This window comes from Rhinatrema bivittatum, chromosome 8 (assembly GCF_901001135.1).
Source record: "Rhinatrema bivittatum chromosome 8, aRhiBiv1.1, whole genome shotgun sequence".
NCBI lineage: Eukaryota > Metazoa > Chordata > Amphibia > Gymnophiona > Rhinatrematidae > Rhinatrema > Rhinatrema bivittatum.
In genome coordinates this window covers 83,802,403-83,821,575 of record NC_042622.1, presented here as the reverse complement: position 1 = coordinate 83,821,575, position 19,173 = coordinate 83,802,403, and the positions used below count along the sequence as shown (strand labels likewise).

The following is a 19,173-nucleotide window of genomic DNA, read 5'->3' as shown; positions in this document are numbered from 1 at the left end:
AAACAATAATAAACATACACTTCAGACAAAAATTTTTGTTTCACAGAAACTGGAGAAAAGTACTACCAAATACTGGTATCTATGTCCCTAGATCAAGTTATTTATTATTCATCAGTTGACATTAACGAGAACTTGTAGCAATTACTCTACTCACATTATTCTCATTTTTCTAATAACCATGTTCTCACATTCTTTTCTCTGATAACTGAATTACACATACTTCAGGCTGTTACATATTATAAGCACGATGGAGTAAAAACTCTTTAAATTCTAATTTAAATCTTTTATCATCATCCGAAGACCTCAATTCCAAAGGAATGAGATTCCACTGAGTAAGAAAGCTGAATGATAAGACCAAGACGTCTGTACTTTCTTGGATGAATTTACCCCTGTCTCTCAAGGGATGTATTCATTTAATTAAAATGACTGCGCTTCCACGTTGGCTTTATGTACTGGGTGTTCTCCCTCTATCTTTACGCGGTTCTATCCTCAAAAGTTTTCATGGGGTACTTAGTCATTTTCTTTGGAGGGGCACAAGAAACCAAAACTGACTTTGAAGATACCAATGAAACCCACTTCTAAGGGAGGTTTTGGGTTGCCTGATTTACATATTTATAAACACGCAATTAATTTAGGGCATATAGAGGACTGGCTCATGAATACCACATTTTATTCTGATCCTATTTTAGAAGCACAATTGGTCTACCCTTTATTTCTGAGGTATATACTTCAGGCTAAATATGAGTCTGTTTCTCATTGTGTACAGTCTATGTTACTTATCCCTCCTCTTTGCCGGACCTGGAGATAGCTTACCTCAAGCCTCTTTGTCTTTCTGTATATCTCCTCTCTTACCTATTCAAGGTAACGGGGACTTTTCTCTGGGATTGGGTATGTCATATTTTCAAAAGTGGGAATTGAACGGGTTGACATACCTGTTTCAATTGTTGACTACTACTGGGTTCATACTGTCTTTCTCTGATGTATGTACAAGGTATAACCTGTCTTCAACAGATTTATTTTATTACTACCAAATGAGACACTATCTTCAAACTCTCAAAGTCAAGGATTTATAGGACTCGAACTGGCAGTTTCTTTTAGAGTGGTTTGACCTGGAAGATCCTAAATGTCATTCTGTATCTTTCTTCTATAAGACCCTGGAGACTCAATATAAAACTTGGTCCTTGGATATAGCCTGGACCAAATGGCAACTTGAATTACAGATCCAATTTCCACTCTCGACTTTTATTGCTTCCTTTTTGACCACTCCCAAAATTACCTGTAATGTCCAGATGAAAGAAACTCGTTATAAAGTCTTCTATCGGATCTATTTGTCTTATCGTCAAGAATACCTGGCTAAGACAGACTTTAATGTGTGTATAAAATGCAAGACAGAGGTGGCACATATGGAACATTCTCTTTGGAACTGTAGCCTAGTTCAGTTTTTTGGAAAAAGATCTTTCATTTTGTTGCTCATGTGCTGGACCTTCCTATCCCATTCTCATCACAAACTGCATTGTTTGGGTTCTCCACTGTCCAAGTAAAGGATTTTGTCGGTGTGGATGCCATTTATGTCGCTGCTGCATAGGGCACGCAGCCAAGTTCTAAATGACTTAGATTATTAGTACTTGCCTCCTATTTTTGAATGATGTCTGCCTTCTCAGCAAGGGGGGGAGGTGTTGGGGGGAAGTTGGGGTGTGTTTGAGGCTCAAATAAGTCCTGGTTTTTGCTACCCTTGCATTAACATGTGATATGTAAAAAGAGTACATTATCATCTGCATTTGTTTAACTTTTTTTTTCCTGAAATGCTGTTAAAAAAGATTGAACTAAAAAAAATGCCATGCTGAGTCAAACCAAGGTCCATTGAGCCTAGCATCCTGTCTCTGATAGTGGCCAATTCAGGTAATTAAGAAGTACCTGGCAGTCCATAGACTAGATTCAATTCCTTGAAGCTCACTCCCAGGGATAAGCAGGGGATCAAATAAGTTCCCAGCTCCATCTCAATACACATTATACATATTGTTTGTCTGAAACATGAACTAGGCAGAAGTTTCTTAATGTCAGAACTATTCTTAATGCTGTTTGTTAGTGATTTTAATTTGCAATTCCTGACCATGCTACCAGTCCTGCTCCTATTCTATTGCTATGTTTAAAAAAATTACTCTGCAGGTATCACAGGGACCTTTCCACTTGACCTGCCTGCTAGAGCTTTATTCAGTGCTCTGAGAACAGAAATGGAGAAGGGTTTTTTTGGGTTTTTTTCCAGGAAGCATGTCCAAGTCTTTTCCAGGACTTCACAGTTTTGACTTTTAAACAATGAGTTCTCCCTCTCCTATGCGTCCTTCCACTTCATCCAGTCTTTCCATATGCTCTTGCACAGATGCTACCAAGTGCAATATATCATCAATCCTGTTTTCTAATTTACCACCAAGGCATTTAGTAATGCTGTCAAGTGAATTTACCCATAACTACAGAGATGAATTCTGCTGCACCAACAGATAGCAGGTTCTCAGCTCAGACGTACACCTCGGTCAGTGGAAATTTCTCCACCTTCACTTTTTGTCCCTTCCTCTTCGGGTGAAAGGCTTGCTCTGCCCACATGGATGAGATCAATCTTTGTCCTATTTCTTTAACGTTACTTACCAAGAAAAAAAAAAAAGGTCTTACTAAAGAAGATAAACAGTTTAAATACTGAGAAAATATTGGTGCTGCCTATTCACAAATCTATCATGGCTGCATTACTGGAAGAACCCTCCAAGGCTCATTATTTGATAAACTTTATGTTATGGCGAGTAGTTCCTGCACCATTTGGAGGGTGAACAGAAGTGATCGGTCCCTTCTCTCTCCAATAGGTTTTCCTGTTAGAAAAGGACTGATTCTCACCCTACAGATAAAGAAGGAACCACCAAAAGCATGAAGAAAATCTTTACCACAGGCAATGGAAAATTCTGGTTATGCCATGCTGTTAATGTGACATTTCACATGGGTAATAATGAAAATGAGGATGGTCACCAAATTCTTGTACTTAAAGCCCACAGGTGTGAAACTGGTTCCAAGTTCTCTTCCACCACTCGCTTATATATCTAAGCAAATCATTTAACTTGGCTGTCCCCAGTCTGAGATTTTGTGGTCTGCAATTTGTGTTAGATAACTGACTGCAGTACACAAATATTTGTGATATTTAGGAAGATTGATGTTCACAAACTCCTGAGCACATTTCCGCATATTTCTGTCTGTCCAGGAAACAGAGAGAGTTCAGACATGCGTGGGACCCAAAGTAAAATACAGATTTGGCCTTCCCTGATCTCCAAAAACCAAGTAATTGAATGTTTTTTTAATATAAACAATGCAAAGTGCAAATCTTCAGAACGAAATCTGATAAAATAGCTATCCCATTAGGTCAGGTCAAGCCAGGCAATCATGTCTACTCTTTACCCACATTGCCAGGCAATCATGTCTACTCTTTATCCACACTGCCAAAGGAACGCAGCACACCATGAACAGCAAGACCCTGCACACTAATTTCCTGCATGAGAGGGAAGAGAACAGAATGGCAAAGTAGAGTACATCAGTCTATGCGAGGGGATATCTTATTCCACAAGGTACATTGACTATCTTGAGATATGAAAGGAGGAGATGTTGTGAGATATTCAACCACTGAATGAAGAAACAACCTACCTTTTCCATCAGTTGCTGAGGCCTCCTGTAAATGTCGGATGGACCTGAAAAATATGTAAATTATTTACATTTCTTCCAAGAAATATTTTGGTTATTGTACCAAAGTTGAGCAAAATTTAACAGCTGTAAAGATAAGGAAAAGGGAGACCTAGTTCCACTAGCTACTGCATAGAAACATGACAGCAGAAAGCCATACACCCTATCTAGTTTGCCTATCGACACAAACTAATTCAGTTTCACAATCCCTTCCATTCCCTCAGAGATCCCCTGTGTTTATCCAGTGCTTTCCTGAATTCGATCTACATGCAGAGGGGATTTCCATGCATCTACCACTCTCTCTGTAAAAAATATTTCCTTGGACTACTCCTGAGTCTACCCCCTTTCATCCTCATCCCATGCCTTCTCGTTCTAGAGATTTCTTTCCACTGAAAAAGACTCACCTCCTGTGCACAGAAATCTTGGAGGTATTTAAATGTCTCTATCATGTCTCCCCTATCTCATTTTATGCAGGTGGTATACAAAAGCTCTGCTAGTGCACCTCAGTCCAGCCCTGTAGCACAGCCTGCTATTCTAGGATTGAGACCTGCTCCCTCTGGTCTCCACGCATACACAAACAGCTCTGTCAATGCACCTCACTCTTGCCCTGCAACACCCACTACAATTCCAGTGATAAGACACCCATACATAGCTCTATCAAAGCAATTCTTACCCTATTTCTCTTGGAACATAAGAACATAAGAAAATGCCATACTGGGTCAGACCAAGGGTCCATGAAGCCCAGCATCCTGTTTCCAACAATGGCCAATCCAGGCCATAAAAACCTGGCAAGTACCCAAAAACTAAGTCTATTCCATGTTACTGTTGCTAGTAATAGCAGTGGCTATTTTCTAAGTCAACTTAATAGCAGGTAATGGACTTCTCCTCCAAGAACTTATCCAATCCTTTTTTAAACACAGCTATACTAACTGCACTAACTACATCCTCTGGCAACAAATTCCAGAGTTTAATTGTGCGTTGAGTGAAAAAGAACTTTCTCCGATTAGTTTTAAATGTGCCACATGCTAACTTCATGGAGTGCCCCCTAGTCTTTCTATTACCTGAAAGAGTAAATAACTGATTCACTGTCCTCAGAAGCCTCAGGACATCCCCTTGGAACTGACCCCAGAAGCTGTCATGTTTTTACTTTTAGAATAAGCATTTTTCTTCTTCCAGACTAATTTTTGTTGTGGACACAGTTCTTTACAGCAGCTTTCTTCCACTAAGGCCATACTACTAAAATGACCTCATGCATTATGTTGGCATCCTGCCGATGAACTCACCATACTACTGGGAAAAGGATGGCCCCGCAGCACAACAAGTCCACCAGAAACAGAATCTCCTTCCATAGCCCATACTCTGTGGTTCCCTCTTCTGTGGACTCCAGGATGATATAGGCCACATTTGCCAGAACCTGTGAATACAGGAAGATGAGGGAAAATTCAGAATTACACAGGCTTCTGTCTGCTTATCTGTGTGGAGTAAGTGAATGTAACAATAAGGAGGCTACATGTGTGTGTGTAGGGAGGGCTGTTCATTATGTCAGAGCTGGAAGTGTGCTTTTAAGTGGGAGTGCTGAAATTGTTCTGAAAAGAGGGGGAAGAGGCTGGAGATCTGTGTAGAGTTGCTAAGAATGTACTTTTCCTGAGTTTTTTTTGAATAGAGGCCTATAAAATCATGGGTGGAATTGAACAGGTAAATGCAAACTGGTTGTTTATTCTTTCAAAAGCACAAAGACTAGGAAACACTTCATGAAGGTATCAAGTAACACATTTATGTTTCTAACTTTTTTTATTGAGTTTTCTTTTTCAACCATAGTAACATATTAGCTGACACTGGTGTGTTCTGAACACAGTCAACTATAGAATAGCAGGTACAATAAATCAAACATGATAACACTTGAAACCCCCCCTCCCAACCACCCCCCTCCCCTACATTCACCAGAAATCGTAGATAACAAAGGCGTCTCCCGCTTAGATATATAATAATCATTCAGTATCTGACTTCTTGTCCTTGGTGGGAGGGACTGCAAATAGTTATCCCAGGTCGACAAAAAGGTTTTACGTCACCTTCAGCAGATCCAGAGTTTCCATATATTTTTCATTGATACACATAGCACGTATCTAGTTTCGCAGGTGCATCAGACTGGGGAGGTCTTCCCCAATCCAACATTGCAGAATCGTTCGCTTAGCCAATATGAGCACTTTGCGTATCCATAGCCGCACAAACCTGCGACCAGGCAGGAATTGACCTAGCTCGCTTAATGTTGTATACATTTTTACCAAAGGAGCCCCAACCTTATCACTTAATAGTTTGTAAAATTCTGACGGCAAACCATATGGCCCAGGGGACTTCTTCAAAGAGTCCTCTTTTATACCACCTAGGATCTCATGCACCTGGATGGGACAATTTAATAGGGTGAGTTGTGCATCAGACACTCAGGGTAGACCCGCCATCTGCAGGTACTCTTGAATTGCCGTCAGGCACCTCTCTTCTGTATATAGGGATTGATAATAAGTGCAAAAAATTTCCATGATTTCTTTTCCCAGAATTAACTAAATTGCCCCCGGGTTTTTGCAGAGTCGTGACATATTTCACACTGGCCCCGTGCTTAGTTAATATAGCCATCAACCTGCCCGCTTTGTTCCCATGCTGGTAAAACTTGCACTTATAGTACATGAGTGATTTCTTAGCCTGCTGGTACAATAATTCGTTTAAAGCTACTTGTGTTGCCCAACATTGTGCCTTGGTATGTTGGTCAGGATGCCTCTCAAATTGCTGTCTGTCCTTGGATAATTGTCGTTCTAGGTTTAGGATAGCGGCTGTGGTCGCTCTATGTTTAGCTATTACATAAGAAATTATATCTCCCCGCAGATCGCCTTTGTGGTTTCCCAAAAGAGCACTGGGGTTCCTCTATGCCCCTCATTGATCAGTGCAAATTCTGCCCATTTTTTCCTAATATAATCCCTAAAAGCTAGGTCTGTGTAGAGATATCTGGGGAATTGCCACATGACTCGCATGCTCATGGGGCGATATTCCTCTAGGTCGACCCATAATGGGGCATGGTCCGATATCATGGGTTGTCCTATCTCTGCTGCAGAAGTTTTGGCAAAGGTCACAGGGTCCAATAGAATATAATCAAGTCTTGAGTGACTGTCATGAGCTCTAGAGGTATGGGTATATTCCCAAACAAGCAGGTGCAGTGAGCGCCAGGCATCAACTACATTAAGATTATCACATAGGTAGCCCACTCCTTTTCCTCTGTCTTGCGACTAGAAGGATCAAGGGTGGAATCCAATATGCAGTTTAAATCACCCCCTAGGATTAATGCAGAGGAGCTGTAGAGCAGTAGCAACTGAGCTAGGTTTTTGAAAAATTACGGGCTGCAAACATTAGGGGCATATATAGTGCACGTCAGGGGCCTCCCATATAAACTGCCCTCCACCAGCAGGTATCTTCCCTCCGGGTCCGCAATTATCTTAGAGTCTTGAAAAGGGACTCCTTGCCTATCAAGATCGCCACTCCAGCCTTGTGCATGCAAGTAACATTTTTTCACTCAACGCACAATTCTTTTACCTCCTTGCAAGACACCTGTTTTCCCTGTCACCCAATCTTCCCAGCCCCCCTCAACTACCCTAGATGTTCCCTTTGTAAAAAGTCACTGTAAATAGTTAAATCTGTTTCATTTTATCTTTGTCTATTTTAATCCAAATCATTTTTTAAAATGTTAACATCTCTAAGTTATTATGTAAGTTAACCTTTCTTATTTCTTATATAAGTTACAATGTAAAAATAAGCAACCATTGTCTTATTTCTGTTTCAGTTACATGTGAACTGATGTGATATCTCGATCGAATGTCTGTATACAAAAAAAACCCCAAATAAATAAAGTAAGTTCTGGAATTTATTGCTGAAGGATGTAGTAAAGATACTTAACATAGCTAAGTTTAAAAGAGGTTAGGCCAAGCTCCTCGAAATCAAGCCCATAAAGGAAAATTGGTTCTTGTGTGTTAATTTTCGATCCTGGAATACCTCAGATCAGTCCAGATGCATGGGTTTTGCCTCCCAACCAGCAGATGGAGACAAAGAAGAAAAGCTTTACTGACACTGCTACTTAACCTAGTGTGCCCACCTGCAGACCCCTCAGTATGACCTGTACCCAAGCCAAGATGAGTAACTGTAAATACTAACTTCAACCCCTCTCTTAAACAGAGCAGGAGGAAGGCAGTGCCCTTTGAATTGGAGCTCTTCCAACAAGTATGTGTGATAGAACGTTCAAATCAGCAACCAACTCTGTACTATTTACACAATGAAAACAAGAGTGGGCTTTCCAGAACAGGTAGAGCTCTGGACTGATCTGGGGTATTCCAGAAATAAAATTAGCAGTAAGGATCAATTTTCCTTTCCTGTTCATACCCTAGATCAGTCCAGAGACATGGGATGTACCTAAGCTCCCCTAAACTGGGTGGGAACATGACAGACCTGCTCATAGTACACTCTCACTAAAATCAGTGGATTCAGATGTCTGGACCTCCAGCCTAATGTCTGGTGAAAGTGTGTACTGAAGCCCAGCTAGCTGCCCAACAGATCTCCTGTGCAACAGTAGCCTTGGAAGCCTCACTCCCTTTCTGTGGTCCATTCCATAGAACTACCACAAGATCAGACCTCTGAAAACTGTTGGAAAACTTGAGATATCTCAACTATGCCCAATGTACATCTAACAGATGAAGTTCCCTTGCATGCGGCATTTCCGAATCCAAATTTGGAATAGCAGGAAGCTCCACTGTCTGACTGAGGTGAAAGACAGACTACCTACGGCAGAAAGGAAGGCACATGTGCAATGACACATCCATCTCCGAAATCTGAAGAAAAGGGTCCCTACACAATGAAGCCTGAAGCTCCAAAATCCTTCTGGCCAAACAAATAACCAACAAAAAGACTACTTTCAAGGTGAGATCTTTTAGAGATGCCCTCTTCAACTGTTCAAACAGAGCTCCACAGAGCACCCACAGCACCAGGTTAAGTTCCACAAAGGCGACACCTTTCTCACTGGGGGATGCAAATGCTTCGCCCCATGAAGAAAACAAACCATCTCCAAATGTGAAGTCACAACCTGCACCTTACAAGAAAACAGCCTAAGGCCACCACCTGCACTCGGCGGTAATTAAAGGTCAGTCCCTTCACCAGGTATGCCAAAATATGCGAAACTTAAGTTTGAATAGGCTCGATGCTCTTTTCAAGACATCACATCTCGAACACTCTTCACACCCTAATTTAAACCAAGGAAGTAGGTGGTCATCTAGCTTGCAGCAAAGTAGAAATGACCCCCTCGGAATATCCCTTCCATCTCAAATGATTCCTCTCAAAAGCCAGGCTGCAAGACAAAAGCAATCTGCCTGATCCAACAAAATTGGTCCCTACCAAAGCAACCTTTGCAGATGTCTGAACCATGGTAGTCCATCCACTGCCAAATTTACCAGATCTGGCTGATGTGGCATTTCAGAGTCATGAGAACCACCTTGTCCAGTTGCCTCCCTATCCGTAACAGTCCTTCCACCAGGGGCCATGGAGGAATAATATATAGAAGGATCTCTGGCTGTCACAGTAGAACCAGAGCATTGATTCCCTCTGCTCCACTCTTCCATCTGCGACTCAAAAAGGGGTATGCCTTGGTGTTCTGCCTCGACGCCATCAAATCCTTCTGGGGAATACCCCACCTGGCACAAATGAGAAGCATCACTTCCTCTGTCAGCTCCCATTCTCTGGGGTCCAACCCCTGCTGTCTAAGAAAATCCACGTTAACATTGTCCACCCTGGTAATGTGAAACACTGCCAGAGCTGTCAGGTGTTGCTCTGCCCACTGCCATTTCATTGTCCAAACAGACTCTCATCCCTGCTCATGCAATAGAGGAAGCAAATACCGTAACGCCTTACAAATCACTCGAGTCTTCCATCGAATGACAGACTCCGGTTTTAACTCAGTATGCCTCTGACAGATGGCTCCCCATACTTTCAGACTTGCATCGGTGGTCACTACCACCTAATTCAAAATCTCTAACTCCTCACCCGGCTCCAAATGAGCCCAAAAAAGCCACTGTAAGAGACTGGACTGGGACTCCTGCAGATAAGCATCTGCAAGATGAAGAGACACTAAGAAGTCCCCTTTGCAGACTGCTGCCCTAACTGAGTATAGAGCCTCCATCCGGAAATGAGGCACCCTCCGGGCTGCACTCACTGTCTTTAGGTCTACAAGGGAACCTTCTTTGGAACCACAAAATGGATTGAATACCGCCCATGGCCCCACTCTCCTCAGGGAACCAGGCCTATTGCTTACAGATTTCAAAATCAAACCACCATGGACCAGACTGCTTGTCGACTGGCACTGAAGGCGCAAAGAAAGGCTAGACAGGCTTCACGTATTGGACGAGCTAATTCTAAGGCATCGCCCTCGTCCTTCTAGAAAGGCGTGGACCAGCCGTGCCCCATTGTGTGCCTTTACCTCCTCTGGCCCCTTAGCCAATGCTCTCCCAGGCAGGCATACGCAATGTTCGAAAGGACAGCGATCTGTCTGCCCCCTGGCTCTGAGATGAGGCCTCCTACTGGGACAATATCACCTTGCATTTCTGACCTTTGCCTGCTTGGAACATTGATCTCTTTCTCTTTGGGTGTACCCTCAGGCAATTTATGCCCCAGGCCTTGCCTAAGTTCTTTATATACTGTTCCAGGTCCTCGCCAAGCAAGAATTTGCCTTTAAAGGGATTATTTTCCCAACTGCGACTTGGAGCAGATATCACCCAAGTGCACAACTCCAGGAACCACCTTGTCGACCCCACTGACCTCACATTCTGGGCAGATGTGCGCAGCAAGTCATCCAAGGCATTCGCAACAGAGGATACCCCAGCCTACAGTCACTCCGTCTCTTGGCCAGAAGAAAGGTCCCGACTCCTCCACCTGTATCTGTTGAACGCAGCACAAGCAAGCCCATGCTATGAAGCCACTGCACGGATGACCAACCCTAAGACTTTCAACATCTTTTTAAATGTATCTCCATCTTCCAGTCTTGTGCATCCTTCAGTGCTGCCAAACTCGCTTCTGGAATGGTACCATTATTCTACCAAATTTCAGCTTGGCTTCCAGAGTATCCCACTCCCGAATCACTAGCTTCTTAACAGTGCGATGGAAGGAAAAGACCTTTACCAGGCCCTGGAGCCCATCCATAATAGGATCAACTCCCACATGCTCCAAACTCCTCCTGGACCTCGTTCAACACATACTCCTGCGAAGGTTCTTTCTGCACGTGATCTGCCACACCCCTTGAGCCCTCTAAATCCTGACCGATTCACAGACCTGCAATATGGCTGGGAGAATGCAGGGATCCTTTGCCCTCCCTCCGAGAGGATACCCTACATGCCTTACTCAGCTGCAGAAGGCTGTTCTAGTGTGGGCAACCAAATAATTGTGTACCTTACGAGCATAACACATTCACTGAAAAAGCCTCCCCTGAATCAGAGAAGAGTCCCGCCAACTTTCTCCGAATCATCCAGAGCTCTATCGAGGATCTCCATGGCAGGGAAAAATGGAAGCAGAAACAAAGCCCCTTTCCCATCCTTTCCTGCACCACGGGAGAAGGATCTAAAATGACCACCGTTCCTGTGCTGCCAGGCAGACCTGTCTTAGCAAAGGCTGCCAAATGGGTGGATTTCCTGCCCACATTTGTCGTCCAGGTAGACTTTGAGCTGCCTTCTCCATGCATGCACCTCTTACACATCCCCGCTGTGTTTAAGCATGTACTTTTGGTCCAATCATGTTCGGCAGCGTTTCCTGCGATCAGCGGTCGCAGACATGTGTGTCTAAGATGGATGCACTATTCGGTCTTAAAGGGATTCAGGTAAACGCCAGTCCCAGCCTGTGCGCCTAAATCGGACACACCCTGGCATATGCATCCAAATCGAACGCGCTACCTGGCCTTACAGGAAGTCCCCCTTGTGAAGATAAGTGCTAACCCTGGCCTGTGTGTCCATGCTAATCCTGAGAGGGATTCCCCTGAAATGGCTCGTGGTAGTAAGAACCGGACACCGGTCCTTCCTCACAGCCAATGCCTCAAACCTCTACCTGCAGCCCTAGCTGCATTCAGCCTGTGCATCCACGCTACCCAGGCTGAGTGGGAGTCCCACAAAACAGTTTGCAGTGGTAAGAACTGTATCCTAGCTTTTCCAACAGCCGATATCTCAAGCTTCTCCCCACAGCCTTAGCCATGTCATTCTTATCTGCCTTTTTTTTTTCTTAACCAAGAAGAAATAAAGGAGTACTTCCCTGATTTATTATTGGCGGTTGGAGGGAGAGACTGAGTGCCACTGACTTGCAGTTTCCTCACTGTCCAATCTCTGTGGGAAAAACGAGGGAACCAGATCACTGGCTTTCAGTCTCCTAACTTTCCACAGGCTAAGACAAAGACAGGGTCAACAATCCCTCTGCTTTATCGGGAGATGGTCTTCCAAGGTACCTAACACCTCCCCTGGAGCAAACGTCTCCTTTTATTTCTTTGGGGGTTTTTTTCTTTTTTAAATCTCCAGACTGCAGGTTTTGCACCTCTACCCTCTGCTAAAGACAGAGAAATACTGAAGAACTGCAGGTGGCACACTAGGTTAAGTATCAGTGTCAGTGAAGCTTTTCTTCTTTGTTTCCATCTGCTGGTTGGGAGGCAAAACCCATGCGTCTGGACTGATCTGAGGTATGAACAGGAAACAATTATCAACTAAGTAGGCTTCAGGAAAGCCACTGCTTGTACCTGAATATAAGCAATATGGGATCTATTTACTATTTAGGAACCTACCAGGTACTTGTGGCCTGAGTTGGTAACAGGATACAGTGCTTGATGAACCCTTGGTTTGACCCAATATGGCAGTTCTTAAGTTATGATAATATATTCTGTTCTAGGATTCCTGGGCCAATCTGTTTCATTCCTGGACAAAACATCCATTTATTTACTGCTCTGCTTGATGCAAACTTTTGCAGTATTGAAAGACTTGAATGGTCATGCCAAAACACATGCATGTTTCTAGGCTTGCTGTACAGCTATGTACAGTGTATAGAGTGGAAAATAAAGTAAGCACATTCAGTGAGCAGTTCATCATTAGAATGGGTTGGTTTTGAAAGGTTAACTTAAGAGCCTAGTGGTGTCCCCAGTGAACAAACATGCTTCACTAGCTATTTTTACTCTGCCAGAGGAGACAGACCCAGTAAAGCAGAAGAGACAATACCAAAGTGAAAAATGGGACTTCCTCACCTGTAATGGGATGACAATCATGAAGATCTTCTTGTCTTTATCGGACAGGATGTGTTTAACAAAAGCCCAGCCAGTGCCAATCAATGCAATGGTGATAAAGAGCAGCGCCCCCTTCAGCCTGCAAAGCAAAGCACAAGTATGGCAAGAGGTGATCCCATTGATGATGCCTCTGACCCACCCAGCCCTTGTTAGTATTTTCCAAAAGTGCATTCAAACCAGACCCCTAGGAACAGTGCCAGTGAGAATTTGGTTTTGTAGAGATGCTTCAAATTCTACAGGTTCTTTTTTTTTTTTTTTTAGGAACAGTAGTAACCATGCACAAATTCTCCATTGGACCGCAAATAACGGGTGGCGTAAATGGGAGATACCATGAATGACTCCATGATTGTGATGATTTACTATTAATTGTATTGGTCTCTGTGCAAAAGGACAAGGTTTTAAAATATAAGGCAGGAACTGTTTTGAAGCTGGATTAAGATGGCCACCCCTAAAGGACTACATTTCCCAGCTTCTCTGGTAGCTAGTAAGAGAGGTTGAGCAGGGAAGAGCTGAGTCAATGACTCAGCAGAACCACAACAATTGGCTGCCAGCTTCCATACTAGGGGAACAGCAAAAGGAGGAGGTAGAGAGGAGCAGCAGCACATAGCCTACGCATGGAGCTTGAGGTTGAGGAGGAAGTGTTGGAGCCTGATGAACAAACTAATTCTTATACTAATTTCCTTTTCGTAAGACAGTGCTTCTCAACCCAGTTCTCGAGGCACACCTTACAAGTCAGGTTTTCAGACTATCCACAATGACCATGCATGAGGTATATTGGAATGCACTTGGTTTCAGTGTATGCAAATTTATCTCATGCATATTCATTGTGGATAGCCTGAAAACCTGACTAGTAAGGTGTGCCTCGAGAACTGGGTTGAGAAGCAGTGTCCTAAGATATTAAAGAGAAAATGCTACTATCCTGAAGGCTTGGGGAACTCTGTTTGAAAAATTGAACATTTTTAGAGATTCTGTAAGAAGTTAAAGGAGGCACTTGGGAAGTCTAAGATTATTCACAAAACCATCTATCAGCAATCCTCACTCCAACTTACCATCCCTCTCGAACTCCACTCTTCATCAAGGCCAATCAGATCCGCATACAAAGGCTCTCTCCAGGCGCCCCCTAGTAAACCCTCTATACACAACTCCTTTGAAAAACGAGCACTATCCACCGCTGGACCATATCACTGGAATTCACTTCCCCCAGATCTACGCCAGGAACAATGCCATCTCTCCTTCAGAAAGAAACTGAAAACCTGGCTGTTCGCTCAAGCATATCGCTGAAGAAGCCTTTCTACTACCAACACTGACTATCACTCCTCTCCCCAGTACCTCCCCCTCCCTGTTCTCCTCCTTCCCCCCCTCCCCCCCCCCCCCCCCCCCCGCTCCAGCCCCTGCCCCCTTCGGTTGCGTCCTCTGTCCTATTCACAAAGGAACTACTATGCTAGAAACTGCACCTCTATGTTAAACAAATATGTTTTGCTATTTAATCAATTGCTCTCTGCTTATCTTACTTTACCCTCTAATTGAAAATGTTTAAACTACCCCTATTCTTCTAACAACCATGTTCTACATTTTCCTGTTTTATTGTAACTTTCTCTTTCCGTGTTAACTGGTTCTCCCCTAGTTTTATTGTAAACCGGTACGATAAGACTTTGCTTGAGCATCAGTATATTAAAAAGAATTTAATTTAAATTATCACAGCACAGCTTAAAGAAGTGGGAGAATGCACTGGGAAAAAGACTAGAACTATTACCCTTAGACACCTCTGACCTCCAACAAGCAAACAGTTAAGTCTAATGAGAGGGGTTTTCTTTCACCTGTTTAATCTCAATGAGAAATTCAGTATTGTGTGTTAGTTGCAAGTCTGGACAATAAACACACACACGCATAATTGGTTGAAGCTTCCCTAAGTTATATTTCTGTTTGAATGTTTAATAATTGGTTAATTTGTATTTGGAAGTTGTAAAACTGCCACTGCTAAACTTAGGCAGCAATTAACTTTACTTACAGGCCGATACAGTAAAATTGGCGGGAGAGCCGGCGCTCCAAGGCGAGCGCCCGCTCTCCCAACGCGTGCCCAGGCCACTCTCTTGGGCGCGCGATCCAGTATTTAAATGAGGGCCCACAGGAAAAGGAGGCACTAGGGACACTAGCGCGTCCCTAGCGCCTCCTTTTTGATAGAAGCAGCGGCTGTCAGTGGGTTTGACAGCCAACGCTCAATTTTGCCAGCGTTGGCTCTCAAACCCGCTGACATCCACGGGTTCGGAAAACGGACGCCGGCATAATTGAGCGTCTGTCTTCCGACCCGCAGGCCGTGGGCCTATTTTTAAATTTTAAATTTTTTTTTTAAATTTTGGGGCCTCCGACTTAATATCGCTAGGATATTAAGTCAGAGGGTGTACAGAAAAGCAGTTTTTTCTGCTTTTCTGTACACTTTCGTGGTGCCGGCAGGCGTTAATTTCTGAAAGTAAAATGTGCGGCTTTCTGTATGGCGTGGGAATAACTAATAGGGCCATCAACATGATTTGCATGTTGTGGGCGCTATTAGTTTCGGGGGGGGGAAGGGGGGGTTGGCCGCGCGTTTTCGACGCACTATTACCCCTTACAGGGCGTACCTAACGCGTGCCCCCTTGTAAATGAGAGGCAAGGTAAAAAAGGGCACGCTATGGGAGAATGTGCATCTCTGGTGCTCAATATGAGCATCTATTTTCATCACGCTTCTTTTGATTATTTTGCTGAGGTGCCAATTTTAATGCTGCAGTTTATTATATCAGGTGCCCATTACTATGGGCATCTAAATTGTACGGTCATAAGAAATGTATGCTTTTCATTGAGCAAATCAATATACAATTGTTTTTCACCATCGCAAGCAGTGAATTCAAGAGCCAGGATGATACTAAGAACGACACATTTATCGCAATACAGAGGACCATATTTTTGTAATGTTTCTCATAAGCCCCTGACTGCGAGTTAACTTTACTCCACAACAGGGCTGGGGTTACATTCCCTGCATTGAAAAATGTGCATTGGGCGCCCAGTGCTTTCTTGCATCAGGTGATAATAGTTAATGTCCTCATCTAAATGGAATTGCACGCATAGGGCGCAATCCGGTTTGTGTTTGCTAGGGTGCATGTTTTGGACATGCTAATCTTACTGCATCAGGTGCTAGTCTAGTGTGTAGAAAACACATGTAAACCCGTGCACTAGGCTGGGCACGCTTTATTGCATCGGTCTGAAAGTTTGTATCTCACTAATTAGCTTTATGGTATGGAACATGAACTGCTGCTGAAGTTACATATTTAAAATCCACAGCTTATCTTGTTGCTAATTAGCTTTAGCTGGTGCTTTGGAAACACTGGTATGGAATCAGTTCAAGCCCATCATTCAAACCCAGAGTTGGAAGTGTTACTGATCTGTTTTGCTTTGTATTTTAAAGACTGTGGTACTGCAATTGGTTTAGCTTCAAAATACCCCAGAAACTGAGCTATTTCTTCAGCAGTCTTAATGCACGCTTTAAAACTGGTATCACTGCTATGACTGGAAGTTAAGTAAATGTTACTGGATAAAAAGAATTTAAAAACTGAATGTGATTTGACGAGTTATTATTGGGGGTTGAGGGAACAGAGGATCATAATCCAGTGGGAACACTGAGCGAGAAGGATCATCTTGCGGGTGGTTGAAGAAAATTGGTAAATATTGCTTTGGGAAATTTTTAGAACTTAAAACATCTTGGGGAAAGGTAAACTATTGGGATATATTCTTTAGTATGCGTTTCTTATAAAAAGAAAGCCAAAAGGTAGGAAAAAGCTTGCAGTTTGTGTGTGTCTTTGTCTTTCCCTCCCACCCTTAAACTCATCCTTTGATTTACAGGCAGGAAACACTTTCACATTAACAATCAATCGGTCTTTTATCTAAAACACAGGATTGCCCAAGGCCTTATCAAGAATTTAATTATCCAGAGACAGTTTTCAAGGGAGACTATTCTGATGAACTGAACCAAATCACAGTGAACCTGGAAGATATAGTAGGCCAGATTGACAAACAGAAAAGTAGTAAGTCACCTGGACCAGTTGGTATACACTCCAGGGTTCTTAAAAAACTCAAAAATAAAATTTCAGAACTATTACAAGTAATTAGTAACCTAATATTACAATCATCCATTGAACCTGAAGACTGGAAGATGGCCAATGTAACCCCGATATTTAAAAAGGGCTCCAAAGGTGATACGGGAAACTATAGACTGATTAGCCTGACTTCAATGCTGAGAAAAATCATGGAAACTGTTATAAAGAATAATATAACAGAACATTTAGGCAGCATGATTTAATGGGTCACAGCTAGCATGGATTTGCCCAAGGGAAGTCTAGCCTCATAAATCTGCTACATTTTTTTGAAGAAGTGAATAAACATGTGGATAAAGGTGAACCAGAAGATGAGGTGTATTTGGATTTTCAGAAAGCGTTTGACAAATTCCTTCATGAAGGCTTCTAAGAAAACCAAAAAGTCATGGCATAGGAAGCAATGTCCTTTCGTGGATTTCAACCTTGTTAAAAAATGGGAAACAGAGAGTAGAATGAAATGGTCTGTTTTCACAGTGAAAAAGGTAAACAGTGGAGTGCCTCAGGGATCTGTACTTGGACTGATGCTTTTTAATATATTTATAAATGATCTGGAAAGTGGGTTGATGAGTGAGAAGACCAAATTTGCAGATAACACAAAATTATTCAAAGGAGTTAAATCACAAGCGGATTGTGATAAATTGCAGGAGAATCTTGTGAGCCCAGAATATTGGGCATCCAAATGGCAGATGAAATTTAATGTGGACAAGTGCAAGGTGATGCATATAGGGAAAATAACCTTTGCTGTAATTACTCAATGTTAGGTTCCATATTAGGAGCTACCACCCAGGAAAGAGATCCAGGCATCATAATGGATAATACATTGAAATCATCAGCTCAGTGTGCTGTGGTGGTCACAAAAGCAAACGATGTTAGGAATTATTAGGAAAGGAATGGCGAATAAAACTGTGGATATCATGATGCCTTAGTATCGCTCCATGGTGAGACAGCACCTTGAATACAGCAAAATTGCTTACCTTGTAATAGGTGTTATCCCAGGACAGCAGGATGTAGTCCTCACATATGGTGACATCAGTAATGGAGCCCTATGTACGGAAAACTTCTGTAAAAGTTTCTATGAAACTTTTGACTGGCACCAGAGTGCCTACTGAGCATGCCCAGCATGCCATGATATTCCCTGCCACAGGGGTCTCCCTTTAGTCTTTGTTTGTAGCAAATAGCGTTAGCCAAAAATAAAATAATAAAACGTATCGGACCCAACTCCGCGGGGTGGCGGGTGGGTTTCGTGAGGACTACATCCTGCTGTCCTGGGATAACACCTATTACAAGGTAAGCAATTTTGCTTTATCCCAGGACAAGCAGGATGCTAGTCCTCACATATGGGTGATTAGCAAGCTAGAGGCTGAGTCATTTTGTGCTGAAGCAACAGTAAGGTATTGACGATGAAATGAATCAGCCGAAATCACAGCAGGTTGGATGTAGAAGGAGTTGGGATTAAACTGGAAACAAGTTCTTTAAGACGGATTGTCCATATGCTGAATCTTGTCTTCCTTCTTTGTCTAAACAGTAGTGAGCTGCAAAGGTATGAAGAGAACTCCATGTTGCTGCTTTGCAAATGTCCAGAATAGGCACCGAGCGAAGGTGTGCTACTGAGGTTGACATTGCTCTGACTGAATGTGCTTTTACTCGCCCTTGGAGAGTAAGGCCTGCTTTTTCATAACAAAATTGTATGCAATCTGCTAGCCAGTTTGACAGAGTATGTTTACCCACTGCTTTACCCGGTTTGTTTGGATCATAGGACACAAACAGCTGATTTGATTTTCTTTGGGCTGCAGTGCGGTTTAAATAGAAAGATAACGCACGTTTACAGTCCAAAGTGTGTAAGGCTCTCTCTCCCTGGTGAGAGTGAGGCCTAGGAAAGAATGTAGGTAAAACTATGGTTTGGTTTAAATGAAATTCCGTGACAACCTTAGGAAGGAATTTCGGATGTGTACGGAGGACTACTCTGTCATGAAGGAACTTCGTGAAGGGTTCGTAAGTTACTAGTGCCTGCAGTTC

The 19,173-nt window shown here is 42.9% G+C and overlaps 1 protein-coding gene across 2 annotated transcripts in view; it reads right to left on the bottom strand.

Annotated features, from left to right (window-relative positions):
- GPR107 (G protein-coupled receptor 107) overlaps nucleotides 1-19,173 on the bottom strand; it is a 271,212-nt gene that overhangs the window by 86,641 nt on the left and 165,398 nt on the right. For both annotated transcript variants that reach the window (XM_029614537.1, XM_029614536.1), the window contains exons 12-14: nucleotides 12,998-13,115; nucleotides 4,995-5,125; nucleotides 3,676-3,719 (exon numbers count right to left, since the gene is read on the bottom strand). In XM_029614537.1, the coding sequence (XP_029470397.1) occupies nucleotides 3,676-3,719; nucleotides 4,995-5,125; nucleotides 12,998-13,115 (293 nt within the window). The remainder of the gene's footprint in view (nucleotides 1-3,675; nucleotides 3,720-4,994; nucleotides 5,126-12,997; nucleotides 13,116-19,173) is intronic.